Source organism: Panthera pardus, unplaced genomic scaffold (assembly GCF_024362965.1).
Source record: "Panthera pardus isolate Hobbes unplaced genomic scaffold, ASM2436296v1 HiC_scaffold_11, whole genome shotgun sequence".
In the NCBI taxonomy this organism is placed as follows: Eukaryota; Metazoa; Chordata; class Mammalia; order Carnivora; family Felidae; genus Panthera; species Panthera pardus.
In genome coordinates this window covers 41,517,967-41,537,397 of record NW_026526666.1, presented here as the reverse complement: position 1 = coordinate 41,537,397, position 19,431 = coordinate 41,517,967, and the positions used below count along the sequence as shown (strand labels likewise).

The 19,431-nt window shown below is 40.8% G+C and overlaps 1 protein-coding gene across 4 annotated transcripts in view; it reads left to right on the top strand.

Annotated features, from left to right (window-relative positions):
- The window catches only part of GIPC2 (GIPC PDZ domain containing family member 2), a 445,972-nt gene that overhangs the window by 48,247 nt on the left and 378,294 nt on the right, over positions 1-19,431 (top strand). For all 4 annotated transcript variants that reach the window (XM_053893514.1, XM_019413908.2, XM_019413907.2 and 1 more), the window contains exon 4: positions 13,957-14,063. In XM_053893514.1, coding sequence (XP_053749489.1) covers positions 13,957-14,063 — 107 coding nt within the window. The remainder of the gene's footprint in view (positions 1-13,956; positions 14,064-19,431) is intronic.

The following is a 19,431-nucleotide window of genomic DNA, read 5'->3' as shown; positions in this document are numbered from 1 at the left end:
GCAGAAAAATAACTGTTAAATCTCTGAAACTTTGGTTGTTTTACTTGGATGATTCTCTATGTATCCCAGAGAAGTTCTTTAATTTGTAATTGTTGCCCTTTATGGAAAGATGTTTGTGGAAGAAGGCCTGAAGTGTTTTTTGTAAATTGTTTTCAAAATCAGAAAGGGAGTTAAAAGAAAAAGTGTACCTCCTAAAGCATTAATAGTCTTTGCTTTGGGGTTAGATTTTGTAACAGATCTCCGGGCTATGTCTTCTTTTAGAGGCTTCATTTCTGTGCTATGTGTCTATCAGAATAGGATGTTCAGTATGTGAAGTACGTCTGAGTCCTTTGAGTCATTCACAGCTGGAAAACTCGGACCTCATCTGTGTGATTCAGCTTCACTGATGTGCTCCTTTTCAAAGACTAAGTCTATTTGATATTAAGACAGAAACTTTGGCTTTTAAGTTTTAGATGACTTTTTAGATAGTATTTTTTAAGTGTTTGAAATGTCTATTTTTCATGCTATTTCTAGTGAAAAAGTTTCAACCAACAAGTGCTTTTAGTGCCTTTTCATGTATACTGAATTCTACAAAACATACTGGGGAATATAAAAGTTACTGAAGAGAAAGTACAAGTAATTAAGTATATAGACTGTCACGTTTGGACTGTGTGATCATGTGGCATTGGATTAAACTTTGTGACTTGGTTTCTTCATACAAAAAGTGAAAATGATAATAGTATTTATCCTATCAGGCCACTGCGAAGGTTAAATGATTAAATACATGAAAAAAGAACAGAACAGTCCCTGGCACCTAGTAAGTATTCAATATAAGTTTTATTACTATTCTTATGAAGGTGGAACCTTTCTGTAAGGGGTGATTTTAGGAACAAGACAAACACATGTGAAACTTGAAAAGTAATGGAGATGAGTTGGTGATTAGCACGTTATTTGTTGGGAACTCTGGCACGGTTCCAGATCTCAAAAAGACCGACGATGATATCCTATCTCCTATCAATGAGATACATCTGTATTTCCTTATAGTAGCTGCCTGCCATTCACTTTTCTAAGTACTTTCTATGTTGGAAATCACTTAATCCTTTCAACCATGCTAGAAGATGAAGCAGTTTGTCCAAGGTTTTAGACTAGTGAGTGATGGAGGCAGCCTTCTAACCCATGCAGTGAGCCTTCAGAGCCAGCTTTCTAACAACTGTTGGAGATACGTTTGTATGTTTGCTGTCCTCAAGGAGCTTCCAATTTATAGGAGGCAGATATATTAAGAATCAAATAATTCTATTAATAGCAGTAAGGTACCATTTATTGAAGGCTTATAGGAAGCAATAAAGAGCATAGACTGAGACAAATTGCTTGGGTTTAATTCCTATCTCTGCTGCTTGTTATCTATGTGATTTTGGACCATGTACTCCCTCTGTTCCTGTTTACTTATCTATAAAGCCTTGTGAGGATTAGATGAGTTAATATATGTAAAGTACTTAGAATAGTGCTTGGCACATAGTGCTACATAAATGTAAGTCATTACTAATAGGACTGTTATGGCCTGATTTAATCATCATGCCATTCCTGAGAGAGTTTTTCAGATAAGTAAACTGAGACTTTGGGCAGTTAAATACCTTGCTGAGGTCACCCAACGGTGGATGGGGAGTGCAAGTACAGTACTCCATTCCTGTTTGCTCCTGAGGCTTGTATTAACATTGGATGTTACTGCCTTTCTAGAATACAACACAAGCCAGGGTATGTGCTAGAAAAACATTTAAAGTGCAGTTCGGCTGAGAGCTGACTGTCCATGACTGGGAAGGGTTCTAAAGCTTTGAGAGTGATGGGGGCTGGGAGAAATGGTAAGATTGGGAAGGAACTTCCCCAAAGAGAAAGCCATGGTTTTTGGTAGGTTCCACCAGAATCAGGGACCAGGGTCCTATTTCCATGTAACTCCCCATAAGAGGTGACAGGATGCCTGATAGAGTTCCATAGGATATTAGAGACTTAAGAACTGTGGCCTTGTGGGGCACCTAGGTGGTGGCTCAGCTGGTTGAAAATCCACCTTTGGCTCAGGGCATAATTCTGCGGTTGGTAAGTTCAAACCCCTCATCGGGCTTGCTACTGTCAGCGGAGAGCCTGCTTCAGATCCATCGTCTCCCTCTGTCCCTCCTGCTTGTGTGCTTGCTATCTAAAAACAAAAACAAAAGAACCTTCCAAAGAACAAAACTGTAGCCTTGCAGGCTTGAGGTCAAGATTGCCCTGTGTCCTGGGCTTAGGCTACAAGTGGACATACTGACTTGGACATAGTTTCAGACTGTAGGGTTTTTGTTGGACTGAGCCCATTCGCAGCCCTCTTGATGCTCAGAGAGGGAAGAGAGACTTCAAAAACAAAGCTAAGGCTCGGTTTCTCACCAGGCCTCTGGAATGAGGGGCTCTGAATCCTGTTCAATCTGACCTTTCTTATACCCAAAATTGTGGAGTAAAATTTTAAATCCGCTTCGGAAATTTAAATTGATGTTCAGAGAAGGGAAAGGTAGGTAGGTGAAATCTTCCTAGGGAAGATTTGCATTTGAACTTGGTCTTGGTAGATGGGAGGAAAAGTATAGACAGGGTTTTCTGTGGGAAGTGTTGAGAACAGTGAAGAGCCTGGGCTTGTAGGAACTGCAGCAAATCAGGCTGCAGAAGCAGTTCTGGGTTATTATAAGAAGAGCTCCAAAAACTAGGTGGGGAATCTGAGCTTGTTTTTGAGGGAGAGAGGGAGTCCTTTAGGTATTAGAACTGAAGAATGACATGAAATAGATTTTGGGGATTTAAGCCTGAAAATCAATGTGGCTGGATTTTATAGAGAAGAAACTGTATAGGAGGCTGCAGCAGCAGTCTGGGAGTAAATAAGGGCTGGGATTAGGGGCAGCAGTAGGGATTTGAAGGAGAGGAAGAAGCCTGAGTAATATTGCCAAGGCAAACATGGTTGTCAGGAGTTGGATTGATGCTGCTTAAAGGAGAAGAGAGAAGAGAAAGTTCAGAAGAAACAAATGTCACTCCCAAGATGTCTATCCTTGGAGCCTGTGTAATAAGAGTGATGACTGGAAATGAGGCAGTTTGGATGTAGAATTGGTTTGAGGGAAAGTTAGGGAGAGATGTTCAGTTTTAGATACTTTGCATTTTATCTGACAGTGGCACTCGTGTGTGTGTGTGTGTGTGTGTGTGTGTGTATGTATATATGTGTATACGTATATACATACATATGTATATACATGTATTATATATATATGTGTGTGTGTGTGTGTGTATACACAGGCAAAGGCTTAAGGTCTTCACAATGATAAATTTAGGGGGTAGAACATGTCGCTTAATCATCTTTTTATGTCACAGAATTTGTTCTGCCCTTCTATCTAGCTGGATGTTGGTTTGGCATTTGCCACTAAGATACTATGGGAGAAGATAAATAAAGAGCCAAATTCTCTTTTGTGGGGTGTGGTAGATGTGTTGAATACTGAGTGTAACTGATAAATGCGTTTTCAGCGTAAGACTTAGCTGGATAAAGACCCAAGCTAAATACGCACTCTTTTATTGTAGTTGTAAACTCTCCTTAAAAGAAAATTTATTAAATGCTGACATTTTTAATTGGGAAAAGTGAAATTACAATCTATAGTATTAAGAACTTTGTAATCCCAAGGCACTTACTTTAAACAGAGATTGGTTTCTTAGAACTATAATGTTTCAGGAACACTTGGAATTAATAACTGTGAATAAAAGACAGATTAAGTTTTCAACTGTTCTTAAGCTTAGTCCTAGCACTGTAGGAGGAAGGGGGCAAAAATGCTACAATGTAAGTGGCTTCCTTAATATGGCTGCACAGTATGAATATATTAGAGTGGTGCCTGGGTGGCTCAGTCGGTTAAGCACCCGACTCTTGGTTTTAGCTTAGGTCACAATCTCACAGTTCGTGAGTTCAAGCCCCACATCGGGCTCTGTGCTGATGGCATAGAACCTGCTTGGGATTTTCTTTCTTCCTCTATCGCTGTTTCTCCCTCGCTCGCTCTCTCAAAATAAATAAACTTAAAAATTTCTTTTAATAAAAAAAGTAACTTATTAGAAAAACAGTGATTATACCAACACATATTCTGTGGAGTATTTTTACAATGGGAGTTGTCAGATCCATTATCCTATAATTATATAACAGATTGTGCTCAAAATTGTGGTAAGAGTATGTTTTCAGAATAAGTTAAGGAGGTTATTTCTTTTGTGTATGGAAAATGATTAATGATGTATTAAGTGAAAAGACAGACTACAAAACAATGTGTGGTAATATCCTATTTCTGTAAAACTTTTTTTTTAATGTTTATTTGAGAGACAGTGTGAGCTGGGGAGGGGCAGAGAGAGAGTGAGAGAGAGACAGAGACAGAGAATCCCAAGCAGCCTCCCCGCAGTCAGCACAGCCCACTGCAGGCTATGTGTGAGATGGCCTGAGCCGAAATCAAGAGTTGGACAGTCTGCTGACTGAGCCACTCAGGGGCTCCTGTAACAACTAAGAAAAATGACTTACAGCATATGTATATTGAAACTTAATAGTTTTTTAGGTGGTGAGTTTATGAGTGACTTCTTTCTTTAGGCTTCTTGTGTTCTTTGCATTTTTAATATAAAATTAATATACTAACTTTTATAGCCAGAAAACAATTATTTGGAAAAAGAGGCTAGCATTTCTAGGCTAAGAAGTAGAGAAACTGAGTCATTCTACTTAGTGGCTTCATAATTTTTAACTATATGATTATTCCCATTAAAAAAAATTTTTTTTGAAATTTATTTTTGAAAGAGAAGGAGACAGAGTGTGAGTGGGGGAGGGGCAGAGAGAGAGAGAGAGAGAGAGAGCGCGCGTGCACACACACACAGAATCCAAAGCAGGCTTCAGACTCCAAGCTGTTAGCACGGAACCCGACGTGGGGCTCTAACTCATGAACTGTGAGATCATGACCTGAGCTGAAGTTGGACACAACCTACTGAGCTGCCCAGGTGCCCCTGATTATTCTCATTTTAAACCATTTTCTTTAATATTATAAATGGTTCTGTGTTAGAAATGTAGAATATTCCATTATATCACTTCTTTAAACTGTTAAGATTGTTTTTGTAACACTTTTCATACCTTTTCAAAGACTAGTAGAAAATATGTAGTAAACCAATAATAAAAGTGAAGAATACCTCTTGATTTTTTGAATTCTCTGGTAAAATCATGCTGTGGAATAAATAAGTTTAAAAGGGTAAAAATATTTTATCCAGCACTTAAAAATTTTTTTTCCCTCCTATTGGAGTCCAGAGGTTTATAATCTTTTTTGTAACACAGTCCCCTCTGTATTAAAGCTACAAACTTTCTTCAAGGCGTGCATTAACTTTTGCCTGTAATTTCAAGGAGTTCTAAAAATAGAGCTGAGTTTTTCTCAAATGATGTCTTTTTATTTTTTATTTTGAGAGAGGGCACAAGTGAGTGAGGGGCTGAGAGAGAGAAGCAGGGCTCACCTGGGGCTGGAGCTCATGATCGCGGTGGGGGGCTCGAGCAGGTCTTGAACTCAAGAGTTGTGAGATCATGACCTGAGCCAGGTCAGATGCTTAACCACTGAACCACCCAGGCACCCTCAAATGACATCTTAACTAAAGAATAAGATTTCAGGTACAGTTATTCCATTTCCCACACTTATCATGCACTGTATAGTCTCCTCAAAGGAACAGTTACAAGAGCAACTGTGTGTGTGTGTGTGTGTGTGTGTGTGTGTGTGTGTGTGTGTGTGTGTTTTGTGGTGTTGGTTCATTGTTGCCAGCTCCTTTGATCCAGTAGACAATGATGCGTTGTGCATGTGGCATCCACTTATCTTTTTGTCTTTTTAAAAAATGTTTATTTTTTTTTAGAGAGTGAGCACAAGCTGGGGAGAGGGGCAGAGGGCGAGGGAGAGAATCCCAAGCAGGCTCCACATTCACTGCAGAGCCCAATGTGGGGCTCCATCCCATGACCCTGGGATCATGACCTGAGCTGAAATCAAGAGTTGGATGCTCAACCAATGGAGCCATCTAGGTGCCCCAACTTGTCTTTTTTAAATGTACCCCAGCACCCTACCAGCTGAATTTAAAAAACAAAATAAAAACTCATGGCCATTCTAAAGGAGTCTGAGAAATGTTGGTGAGAGGAAGAGCACATGGAAAAAGGGAATGTACAGTTACATTTTTATATTTTGGAACACAAGCTAGATTTTATATCAGCTGTTCTGAGAAGTGTGTGTGCAGGCATGTGTGTGTTAGGGGTGGGAATAGGGTAGGGAGCTCTTGAACTGTTTATAGACAGGTCTATTTGTGTATGTCCAAGCATTGGAAGGCCTTTTTAGAAATTGCTTCACTGCTTAGACAGAATTCTGTATTGTGAGATCTCTTTCAGTTGGCAACAGTGGAAAACCTTACCAAACTGACTTGTGCAGAAAAGGGCATCTTATAAATCAACCATCCTGTACAGTGTGATCAGGACCCAGTTTCTTGCTCTTTCTTCTCTGCTGCCCGAGGCATCAGCTTCATTATTCCTATATTATCTTAAGGTTAGCTCCACATTCTGTCCCGAAATGGAGGTCAGCAACTACTGAGACTGTGTGCTTCCTTATTCATTGCAGAACAGAAAAGGAGCATGTCCTTGTCTCAGAATTTCTAGCAAAAGTCCTTAGATTCATTCTGCCTTAACTGACTTTGGTCACATCATCATCTCTGAAACAGTCACTTGTGATGAAGGGAATCTGATAGGTTGGCCCATCCCTGAAGCTGAGAGCAGTCAGCTTCCCCTGAACCACAGTGACCCTCAAATGATCAGTGGGTACTGAGAAGGCAACCAATGGAATGGATACTGGAGGGCCTCCACTGCTGAATGCCTCCATGAGAGGTTGGGTTTAAACTCAGCCACTTTGGAGAATCTGAGTGGAACAATGGGTGGGAGGGTCATGTGTTATTTCCATGCTCCTGTAAATTGAAGGGGGAAAATCATAGTTTTATGGAAAAGATCAAATAGAATAAAAAGGAGACCTCTATTTGAAGTGACAAGTCTCTGAATACTGTCAGAAAACCAATGCAAGTGTTTCTGATGGGGAGAGAGTTTTGGGAAGAGATTTCTCCTCCCCAGGTTGAAATGTACCAGCAGAAACCTTCTATGATATGAGCCAGGCCACTGGGCTGACCAAGTATTATACATTAGCTGTGTGAATGCTTAAAACAACACCATATTTAGGTGGTGGTCTTTTATGGATGAGGACTTGTTCCCTGTGAACAGAAGAGCTGGGATTTGAACTCAGGTTTTCTGATTCTGAACTCTACCTTGTTCGCTGAGTAAGTGTTAGATGTAGCTGTGTCTGTCTGTACCCATCTCCTGTTGAAATCCTGGCTTTGGTCTTCCTTATGAAAGTGATGATCCATGCTGTAGGCCAACTAGAGCCCTCATGGGACCAGAACAGGACCTTGTTCTGCAGACATGAGGAGAATGCCCATTTCACCACCTTGTCACTCTGTGTCAGTTGGGGATCTAAGCCATGTTGTATGTGCCCCTCCTGAAAACAGGGCTATAGTTTTTGTTAGCCTCTTATTTCTCCAGAGGTCAGGGTCGAACTAGAGGTAGACATCTGTCTTCTCTGCTTCCTCATTCCTCCACTTCATGGTATAGCAGAGACTGGAGGGTGGGCTAATTATTGAAAATGCCCATTAAAATGGGGTATCATAAAGAATGATACTAGTGTGTATAAATATCTTATTTAAAAATGTATACATTCTTTTACTGTTTTTTTTTTTTTTGATGTAAAAATCCCTTTGAGTAGAGGACACAGATTCTCCAATCTGTGAGGTCTTACATAATTACAATCTTCATGCATATCTGTGGGTTCTGTTTCATTTTAAAAAACTAGATATGTGAAATGCTGGATGTTTATTTTTTATTATTTTTTATTTTTTTTAATTTTTTTTTTTTAACGTTTATTTATTTTGAGACAGAGAGAGACAGAGCATGAACGGGGGAGGGGCAGAGAGAGAGGGAGGCACAGAACCGGAAGCAGGCTCCAGGCTCTGAGCCATCAGCCCAGAGCCCGACGTGGGGCTTGAACTCATGGAACATGAGATTGTGACCTGAGCTGAAGTCGGACGCTTAGCCAACTGAGCCACCCAGGCGCCCCGAAATGCTGGATGTTTAAAAATATTTTTACTAATCTCCTAGTGTTGTCTTGCTTACATCTATTTTTTTTTTTTTTTTTTTTTTTTTGCATCTGCCCTCATGGAATCTTTCCAAAGCTGTTAACCTACTTTTCCTCACAATAACTCCTTGGTTCACACTTACTTCATCAGTGCATGTACTTTTAAATTAAATTACATAATTAGAGTAACAGATACAATTGCCACAAAATGGGCTTGGGAACAAGTGTGACTGCTTCTTGGTGACCTCCCCCTCAACTATGGGAGCAGCTGTGTAACCACAGCTGTGTGTGTCCTGTGGTCTACGTCATCTGCAGCAGGTGGGTAGTCTGTATGCTTCACAGGAGTGAGGAGCCCTGAATCTAGCAAATCCAGCCAGCTGCAGGCTGGCTACTAGTGTCTACTGGACGAACTGCGTCTCTCTCTGCACTCAGTCCCAAGAGAGGTCTCATGTAAACTTGTTCATGGGAAGTGTGAAGTGACTGACTTAGGGCTTGGCCTCGTTAGTTAGACATGCTTAGGCCGGCTTGCCAAAAGTAGGCCAGACGAGAAACTTTCACAGTCTTCAAAACATTCAGCACAGAAGGACAGAACTTGTTTTTTTCTCCTGCGGGTAAACAGGACCATCCTGTTTTCATGTATGAACTGGTGATTTACGTCCCTGAATCATAGGATCATAGAGAAACATGGCTTCTGTTTCCTTAGCTGTAAAAGCTGCCTTTCAGGAGGTTGGTCCAAGCCAGAACTTAAAATTTAATATTTGGTGCCACCGAGTGGTTGGTTTTGAGATAACTACCTTAATGGAGAAGGATGGTTTGACAAATAATGACTTAAAAAAAACTGGGGTGAATTGGCAGAGCACAAAGGATTTTTAGGACAATGATTACATGCTACTGGAGCAACTGGGTGGCTCAGTCACCTGAACGTCTGACTTCAGCTCAGGTTGTGATCTCACGGTTTGTGAGTTCAAGCCCCACGTTGGGCTTGCTGCTGTCAGCACAGAGCCCACTTTGGATCCTCTGTCCCCATCTCTCTCTACCCCTCCTCCGCTTGCACTCTCTCTGCCAAAAATAAATAAACATTAAAAAAAATTGTATGCTCACCAAAACCCATAAAATACCTAGGAATAAATCTAACCAAAGAGGTGAAAAATCTATACACCGAAAACTATGGAAAGCTTATGAAAGAAATTGAAGAAGACACACAAAAAAATGGAAGAATATTCCATGCTCTTGGATTGGAAGAACAAGTATTGTTAAAATGTTGATACTGCCCAAAGCAATCTACATATTCAATGCAATTCCTATCAAAATGACACCAGCATTCCTCACAGAGCTAGAACAAACAGTCCTCAAATTTGTATGGAACCAGACAAGACCCTGAATAGCCAACGCAATCTTGAAAAAGAAAACCAAAGCAGGAGGCATCACAATCCCGGACTTCAAAGCTGTCATCATCAAGATAGTATGGTACTGGTGCAAGAACAGACAATCAGATCAATGGAACCGAATAGAGAACCCAAAAATGGACCCAGAAATGTATGGCCAACTAATCTTTGACAAAGCAGGAAAGAATATCCAATGGAATAAAGACAGTCTCTTCAGCGAATGGTGCTGGAAAACTGGACAACCACATGCAGAAAAATGAATCTGGACCACTCTTACACCCATACCCCAAAATAAACTCAAAATGGATGAAAGACCTCAATGTAAGGCAGGAAGTCATCAAAATCCTTGAGAAAGCAGGCAAAACCCTCTTTGACATTGGCCACAGCAACTTCTTACTCAACAAGTCTCCAGAGGCAAGGGAAACAAAAGCAAAAATGAACTACTGGGACCTCATCAAAATAAAAAGCTTCTGCACAGCAAAGGAAACAATCAGCAAAACTAAAAGGCAACCGATGGAATGGGAGAAGATATTTGCAAACGACATATCAGATAAAGGGTTAGTATCCAAAATCTATAAAGAACTTCTCAAACTCAACACCCAAAAAACAAATAATCCAGTGAAGAAATGGGCAAAAGACACGAATAGACACTTCTCCAAAGAAGACATCCAGATGGCCAACTGACACATGAAAAAATGCTCAACATCACTCATCATCGGGGAAATACAAATCAAAACTACCATGAGAGACCACCTCACAGCTGTCAAAATGGCTAACATTAACAACTCTGGCAACAACAGATGTTGGCGAGGATGCAGAGAAAGAGGATCTCTTTTGCACTGCTGGTGGGAATGCAAGCTGGTGCAGCCACTCTGGAAAACAGTATGGAGGTTCCTCAAAAAACTAAAAACAGAACTTCCCTATGACCCAGCAATTGCACTACTAGGTATTTACCCAAGGGACACAGGTATGCTGTTTCGAAGGGACACGTGCACCCCCATCTTTATAGCAGCACTGTCAACAATAGCCAAAGTATGGAAAGAGGCCAAATGTCCATTGACAGATGAGTGGATAAAGAAGACATGGGGTGTGTGTGTATATATACATATATATGTATATGTATGTGTATATATATGTATACACACACACACACAATGGAGTATTACTCGCCAATCAAAAAGAATAAAATCTTGCCATTTGCAACTACGTGGATGGAATTAGAGATGTTATGTTAAGCAAAGTCAGACAAAGACAAATATCATATGAGGACTTTAAGATACAGAATAGATGAACACAAGGGAAGGGAAGCAAAAAATATAAAACTAGGGAGGGGGACAAAACAGAAGAGACTCATAAATATGGAGAACGAACAGAGGGTTGCTGGAGGGGTGGTGGAAGGGGGGATGGGCTATAAGTGGGTAAGGGGCATTAAGGAATCTACCCCTGAATACATTGTTGCACTATATGCTAACTAACTTGCATGTAAATTAAAAGAAAAATTATATGCTACTGTGATGGTGGATAAATTTTCCAAACCCATAGAAAGTACAACATCAAGAGTGAACCGTAACGTAAACCACAGACCTCAAGTAATGATGTGTCAGTGTAGGTCTGTTGATTGTACCAAATTTATCACTGTGGTGGCAAATGGTGATAAAAGGGAAAGCTGTACACATGTGGGGGCAGGAGGCATATGGGAAATTTGTCTTCTCAGTTTTGAACCTAAAACTGTTTTAAAAAATAAAACATTTAAATAAAGAAGCAAACCTTCCAGGGGCACCTGGGTGGCTGAGTTGGCTAATCATCCAACTCTTGATTTCAGCTCAGGTCATGATATCATGCTTTGTGGGATCGAGCCTCAGGTTAGGCTCTGTGCTGACAGCATGGAGCCTGCGTGGAACTCTTTCTCTTTCTGCCCCTTCTCCGCTCTCTTTCTTTCTTTCAAAATAAATATTAAAAAAAAAAACTTAAAAAACCCTTCCATTCTACATGCATTTTCCTTTCTAGCTACTGGTGTTTTAAGAGCAAGGTGTAAGATAGAGACATCATCTAGGGAAGCTGGCTGACTTCTCCAGCCTGGATGACAGTCCCTTGATAAAACTCCAGAGGCTGGGTCCTTAGCTTTGTAAACCTCAGAAACCTTTTATTTTCACTGTTGTTAGAGTTGTCCAATTTTCCAGGGTTCTATCCTGCTGACCAAACTTGCAAGAGACTTGTTAAGTCAGAATGCTAGTGCAGTGGTTTAGTTAGAAATGTGTGTGAAGTGGTAGACCAAAACACCTGTGTTAGCTGAGCAGTTCATTTTCCACCTTATAGGAAATTTTTATGGGGAGACAGGTTATACTGAGTAGGTTGCTTAGTGAAATCACAGTGGTGTGGTGTGTGTGTGCGCGCACGCGTGCGTGTGTGTGTGTGTGTGGGGTGTGGAAGGGGTGGGTGGTGTAAGGTTGTTTATCTTGAAGGTTAATATTAAGCTGAGACTGTCTTGAGTGCTTTAGGTCTGTACGTCACTCTGAGGTGGTGGTGATGACAGACCTCATCTTTTTCTTTGGGCACGCTTCTGGAAATTCTGTGCTGAAAATCTTCCATTAATTTGTTCTTCCCTCGGGGCACAGTATGACTGGCAAGGCAAATGCAGTAGACTTGCCGATAAAGCTCTGGTTGCTGGAGAATCTGTCTGGTCATGATGATTAGCATTAATGTCATCAGCTTAGGAGAACTGGTCTCTTTATTGCGTGATAATTTTAAATAATTTCATTCTCCAAGGAAAGCTTTTTTTTTTTTTAAATGTTTATTTTTGAGAGAGGGAGACACAGAATTCAAAGCAAGCTCCAGGCTCTGAGCTGTTAGCACAGAGCCCAACGCGGGGCTCAAACTCACAAACTGTGAGATCATGACCTGAGTCAAAGTTGGACGTTTAACCAACTGAGCCACCCAGGCACCCCAGAGGAAAACTTGTTTTATGTTTTGGTGATTCTGTCACCGGTTACAAGTTACAATTAATATGTAAAATCCTTAATTACTTTGGTGTGGATTCCCAATAGCAAAACAGTACTTGCTGAAGATGGGAATGATTCTAGATTCTATGTCAGCAAGAAAGCATATTTGCAGCACACTTGATGTCTGTCTGGAGAGCTTTGTACATCCCTCACTACCTACTTGCATGTACCAGCCTGTCCTGTGGCTCCTTATTGGAGCTCAGTTATCTCCGGTTGGTGGTAGGGCATCTTCCTGCCCCACCTCTGTACTTTGTCCCAAACTGCTGCCACAGAGTCCTTGGTCAAGGGTACTTGGGGATATTTGTGAACTTATGAGTTGGTAGCCTGTGACTGGAATTGGATCCACACATCTTTTATTTTTGCTAATATGTTGTTTTTAAAGGTTTGACTTAATTGGAAAAACTTAAAAATCAGGAGTTTCATAGAGAACTGAGTATCCAGTTTCTTTGCAAACAAGTAGATTCAACTATGCGGGGCACACATTTCCCCAGGGCAGTAAGTTATTGGAGTAAGTTATTGGCCTAGATAGGGCATGTGCTTTGGAGTTATCCTCAGTCCCCGCCCTACCCTTTCACTCATGTTACTGCTTAGTATTGGGTGACTCCTGGTGCGTAGGAAAAACCAACAAAAAACCAAAACACAACAAGCCTAAGGAAAGCAGAGGCTTTCCCTGGATTTTTGTTCTCTGTTCTTTTACCGACTTTCTGAGGAGAATTCCTTCCTTGAAACTTATTCCTAGCCTCTTTAGAATCCTGCTTCTCTCAGTATGACATCTCTGAATATATCCCTTGTGTTTGCAAGAGGTACGGTGTTGGAGTGTCATTGAGGAAAGCATACAGACTTGGGGTCACAAGACCTGGATTTGAATCCCAGCTCTGTTCTTTATGGAGTCCAATTTCCTTTTCTGTAAAATGAGGGCTATAACTTACATCATAGGTTCGTATGAGTATTAAATGAGTTTTGTATATAGAGCATCAAGCAGAGGGTAGGTACTTCAGTAGGAGTGCCTACACTCCTCTCTTCTATCCAGACGTGAATCCTTCATGACCTTAATGAAGTCCAGCTGAACTTCTGCCTCTGCTCTCCTGTTACTTACATCCCTTTATTATAATAAAGCCACCTGTTTTATTTTTTATTCCTTTTAACTCTTAGTGCTTTCCAACTATATTTAAAATATTTCCCCTTTTATTTTTGTAACCAGACTGCATGTGGAATATAAGAATAACAATGGCAGGCGAATTTATTTTTTTTTAGGAAATTCTATAAGAAGACATGTCTTCTATCAAATGTCTAATTGTGTATATAGTTTTATGATGGAAAATACATTTACATTTATAGAAATCTGTTGAAATTCTTTCTGAATATACACACCTTTCTCCATCTATTATATGTTTATAGAAATAGAGCCAAGGTCAAAAGCTGGAAAGTCCTCAGCAGGAAAAATTAGTACTGGAAGGGAGACACTTCGCCTGAGATCAAAGGGTCCTGCCACCGTGGAAGAAATGGTAGGTTATGTTTATTTAACTCCCATTTTGCTTGGAAATGTGTGGATATTCATGTTTATTAGAGCTGGAAATAAAGGCAAAGCCACAAAATTAAACAGGGTACCATATACGCTAAAGCAAGGACTTTAATTCAATGCCTACTTAAATAATACAAAGATTACTGAAAGCATTTAACAAGGAAACATAAGTAAGTCCAAGAGAAGAAATTGTGATCTATGGCCATCTTCAGCTACCTGCTGAGAACATCTGCTAGAGTCTGTAGACATCTGGACTGGCTCAAACACTTAACCAGAATTCTCTGAGAGGCAAGAGAAAGTCTCAGAGCCACTGGTAGTAGCAGGCATACTTAAGATTTTGGTAATGAAATACTATATTCATGAACTCCAGTCTCCTCGGGTAAAACATTTCCTCATCACCTTTGACTTTTGTCTTTCGTGACCAATGTCCCTTTTATCAGCAAACCCTGGTGGGTCTACCTCCACAATAGAACATAATCCAGCAACTTGTCATCATCTCTGCCCTCCTCATCTGGCCCAAGGCACTTACATCTTGTCTTGAATGTTGCAGTCGCTTTGTATTCACTCTTCCTGTGTTTACCCTTGTCCTCTTTCCCTCTGTGCTTAGCGCATCAGCCAGAATTAAAAGTCCAAGTGGTTGCTTTTCTGTTCCATACTCTCCAGTGTCTTCCCATTGCACTCAGAATAAAAGCTAAAGTCCTTGGAGTGAGCAACATGATCTGACTCTGCATTTCTTCCCTGAGCTCGTTGCCCACCACTCCTCTCCTCTCCTGGCTCTCGCTGCTTCAGTCACATGGGTCTCCTTGCTGTCCCCAAATATTCCAGATACATCCCATCTCAATGTCTCTGTACTGTTGTTACCTCTGCCTGTCCACCTCCAGGCGTGACTCACTCCCTTGACTTCTTCAGGTTTCTGTCCACATATTGCTTTATCTAAAAGGCCTTCTTTGAGTATCTTGCTTAAGTAGCAATTCCTGACACTCCTCCCCCTGCCCAATCTTCCTTGCCCTTAATTTTCTTTAAAGCACTAAGCACAATAGGACACATTATATCTTTGTTTCTTATCTGTTTAGTTCTTTTTCTCACATGTTTTGTTCATTGCTGTAGTCGCAGCACCTAGAACAGTACCTGACACATCAAAGGAGCACAAATCTTTGCTGAATTAATAAACCGTTATTTAAACTTGAGAAGAGTAAACTTTTGCTGATTGACTTGGTCAGTGTTTTTTTATTAAAAAAAATTTTTTTTAATGTTTGTATGTTATTGAGAGACAAGGCCGAGCATGAGCAGGGTAGGGGCAGAGAGAGGGAGACACAGGATCTGAAGCAGGCTCCAGGCTCTGAGCTGTCAGCACAGAGCCCGACGTGGGGCTCGAACTCACAAACTGCGAGATCATGACCTGAGCTCAAGTCAGACGCCTAACCAACTTAGCCACCCAGGTGCCCCTGACTTGGTCAGTTTTTAAGTGAAAAACACTAAAAGGAGAAGAGACCAATGGAGGGAGGAAGGGTGAAAGGAGAGAATAGCAGGGGTTAAGGGTGACAGGGGTAGTGAGGATTCAGGGTGGCACATGGTGGTCTGTTCTCCCAGGGAAGACTGTGGTGATGAAGTCCTCCTGTAGACAATGGGGAGGTCAGGCATGTGTCTGAGGCGAGGGAGCTCCAGCAGGCAGGGCACAGGCACCAGAGATGGCTGGTTCATATTGGCCTAGGGCTCTCCATGTGTTTGAAGAGCAGAGTGAGCAAGTTTTCAGAGTGGGATCCCAGAGTTTTGTTGGGTGACGATGCCCAGGATCATTCATGGGGGTGGTTTGTTGGAGCAGACACTCAAAGAACCGTGAGGCCAAAGTTGTACTTTCATATGTTTGAGTCCCCTAGGATGTTGTCAGTTTGGGGGAATCCAGAGAAAGATTCTGAGTCAGGTACCTTGGTCTTGGATAGTGAATGAAAGGATTCATGTGGATGCAAGGGGCAAGGAAGAGACCGGGGAGAGCCAAAAGTATTTTACAAATGAGATTTGAGGAGGTATGTGAAAAACTCATGGCAGTGACATCTGGTAGTTCTGAGTTTTTACTTTTCCAGTGTCCTGTGCACTTTTTTTTTTTTTTTTTTTTTTTTTTTTTTTTTGAGAGGGTGCAAGTGAGTTAGAGGCAGAGAAGGGGAGAGAGAGAAAGTGGGGTGGGGTCACCTGAAGTGGACTCAAACTCCCTAGATGTTGAGATCATGACCTGAGCCTAAGTCAGATGCTTAACCAACTGAGCCACCCAGGTGCCCCCCGTGTCCAGCATACCCTTGGGCACATTGATGCAGGCCAGTAAATGTTTATTACATGAATGAACAAACCTGAGTAGAAGAGGAATCTGGAAGAGAGTGGAAGACAGTGAGAGGGAGCTGGCAGGGGGAGCCAGGAGAATGCCCACTGCTTTCTAGTCCAGGCTGTGAGGAACAAAGGACAGATCTTAAAACCACTTGCAAAGGGGTCAGAGGCAGGCAGAAAACTCGATGTCACTTCAGGAGGAGGGTCATCTTTGCTTAGTTAACATAATTAGTATTTGTTGAGTACCTGCTGTTTATAAGGTGTTGGGATGAAAAGGAGCAGCCGAAGATCTGTCTGGGGAGGTAGGAAAGATTCATTTGAAGATAAACTTCTAAAACTCCATTCCTAGGGGCGCCTAGGTGGCTCAATTAAGTGTCTGACTTTGGCTCAGGTCATGATCTCACAGTTCGTGAATTCGAGCCCTGAGTTGGGCTCTGTGCTGACAGCTGGAGCCTGGAGCCTGCTTAGGATTCTGTGTCTCCCTGTCTCTGTCCCTCCCCTCCATGCACTCTGTCTCTGTGTCTCAAAAATAAATGTTAAAAAAAATTTTAAACTCCATTTCTATTTTCATAGCCTATTTCATTAAATAGAGTAGAAAATAGCCCAATTCAAAGGAAAAGGCTAGTTTGTTGCTAATGTTAAATTTGGTGCAAAGGACTTATGATCTAAAGAATTTATAGATCTGAAACAAATCACCTCCTTATAACCTAGAACAGATTCTGAAAAGTGTGGAAGATATTCCACCTGCATACCTCATAAATTATTTGGTATGTGTTTCTTGAGACAGGCATAGTCCAGGTGCTGGTGATACAAAGATGAATAAAAACCTTGTTTTTCTTTTAAAGGGAGAGAAGTAGTGAAAGAAGCCATTAAAAACTAGGGAATAGGGTTAATGTCAGAGGAGAGCTGATCAGCTGCTGTCAGGGATAGGGAGAGGTGGGAGGGAATTTCTATCCCAAAGAAATGGCTGAGTTGGTTAAAAATGGGGAGAAGAGTATTCTAGGTCTGAAAAAATGATGGGCTTGGGGATGTTATAAGCATCCATGGGATTGGGATTTGAGGGTGCTAGAGGGATCTGGTTGGGGAGTGAGGAGGCCTGGGTCAGGATGTGAAAGTTCTGTGGAATTGGGGAAGCCATTTAAGAATTGTGAGGAGAGTGGGGAGCCTGAATGACTCGGTCGGTTGAGTGTCTGACTTCGGCCCAGGTCATGATCTCACGGGTCATGAGTTTGAGCCCTGCATCGGGCTCTGTGCTGACAGCTCAGAGCCTGGAGCCTGTTTCGGATTCTGTGTCTCCCTCTGTCTCGGCTACATGCCGCCTCCCCGCTGCTCGCATTCTGTCTCTCTCAAAAATAAACGCTAAAAAAAAATATTTTGAGGAGATCAATATAGTTTTGTGTTTTAGAAAAATCCCTTGGTTCTAAGGGATGGGTTGTTGAGCAGGGTGGGTTTGAGAGGGTGAAGATTGCAGGCAGGGAGAAAAATTAGGAAACTTCTGCAAATATGAAAAAATTGAGGGCTAAACCCAGACAATCAGAATGTGAGTGGGGAAGAGGTGATGAGATCAAGAGCTATTTAGGGGGTGGAATGGTAAAATTGTGTATGAGAAGTAGTGATACTTGTTACAAAACTTAACAATATGGCTGGCTGGCTACAAAGGTGAACACCCAACTTACTTTGCATGGACTGTTGATTTACACAGCACATCCAAAATACACCATAAAGAAGGCAAGAGTGTGGTATATTGTACCTGTTTTTCTAAGGCTTAGTTCGTATAAATAAGAACATGAGAAAGTTGTAATAACATCCTCAAGGAAATAAAAATAAAATGGTATTTGTAATAAAATGCATATTTTAATAAGTTTGGAGAACACAAAGCAACATATAACTGTCTTAAAAGCATTATGAATTTCTTACAATCTAATCTTGAATTCTGCATTTGTACCAGTAGTTGATTATTTTACATCTTTGGGTAATTTCTTTTTTAGCTATGAAGCCATTAAGACCAAGTATTGAAATAAACTGAATGTAGAAACAAACTTTGCCAACGTTAAACCAAGATTTTCAAAGAATAATGTATCCAATCATGTTTTTCACTCTAACCTTTAATAATTTTAGGAAGAACAAAAATATTTTGGTACCATTAATACATAAAAATTAACTATTGTTTCAGCATCTTCTCCTTTTATAACATTTCTGTGTATTTCATAATGTATATAATACATTAATATAGTAATACATGTATTTATGAAAGATACATACTGTGAAAAAATGATTAAAGAAGGGGTGCCTGGCTGGCTCAATCAGTAGAGCATGTGACTCTTGATCTCGGGGTCATGAGTTTGAGCCCCATATTGGGTGTAGAGCTTACATAAAAAAATAAAAATAAAATGCCACAAATAAAAAAAATTAAAGACAATTTAGGTGATACAAACTTTATTCATGAAGCGGACAGTCCCCTTTCAGACAATTGCAAAATGGGTTAGAGGACAGGGTTTGTAGGATAAAGATTAGAGAACAAGTAAGAGAGAAATGGAAAATCTCTGATTGTCTGGGGCTAGGTAGTCAATCTTGTTTGGTGTGAGGAGTCCTAGAGTTCACTTGATATTTGGGGGTGGGCTGACTGGATTATACTGTGTTTCTGGTCAAGCATAGTATTTACAGGGACAAAAAAGTTAGATAACATGACACTTTGGACCGCATGGCTCCATCTTGGGCCCAGGAAGTTATTTCAACAATACAGTAAAATTAAATAAAAAATAGTAAGACTATATGTTCACAAATGTTTTACCCTGGGGATGAGCCATTAAAAGGTTTGGAGACCCTTCATCTGCATAATGAGGACCAAAGCCCTTTTCATGACACACAGCAACCCCTAAGACCAAGTCCTGTCTGGGTATACTCTTTTTTATCAGACTCTGAGTTCACATAGACTTTGCATATCTATTGCAATAGTTTTTTTAAGATTTTATTTTTAAGTAATCTCTACATACAACATGGAGCTTGAACTCACAAGCCCAAAATCAAGTCACATA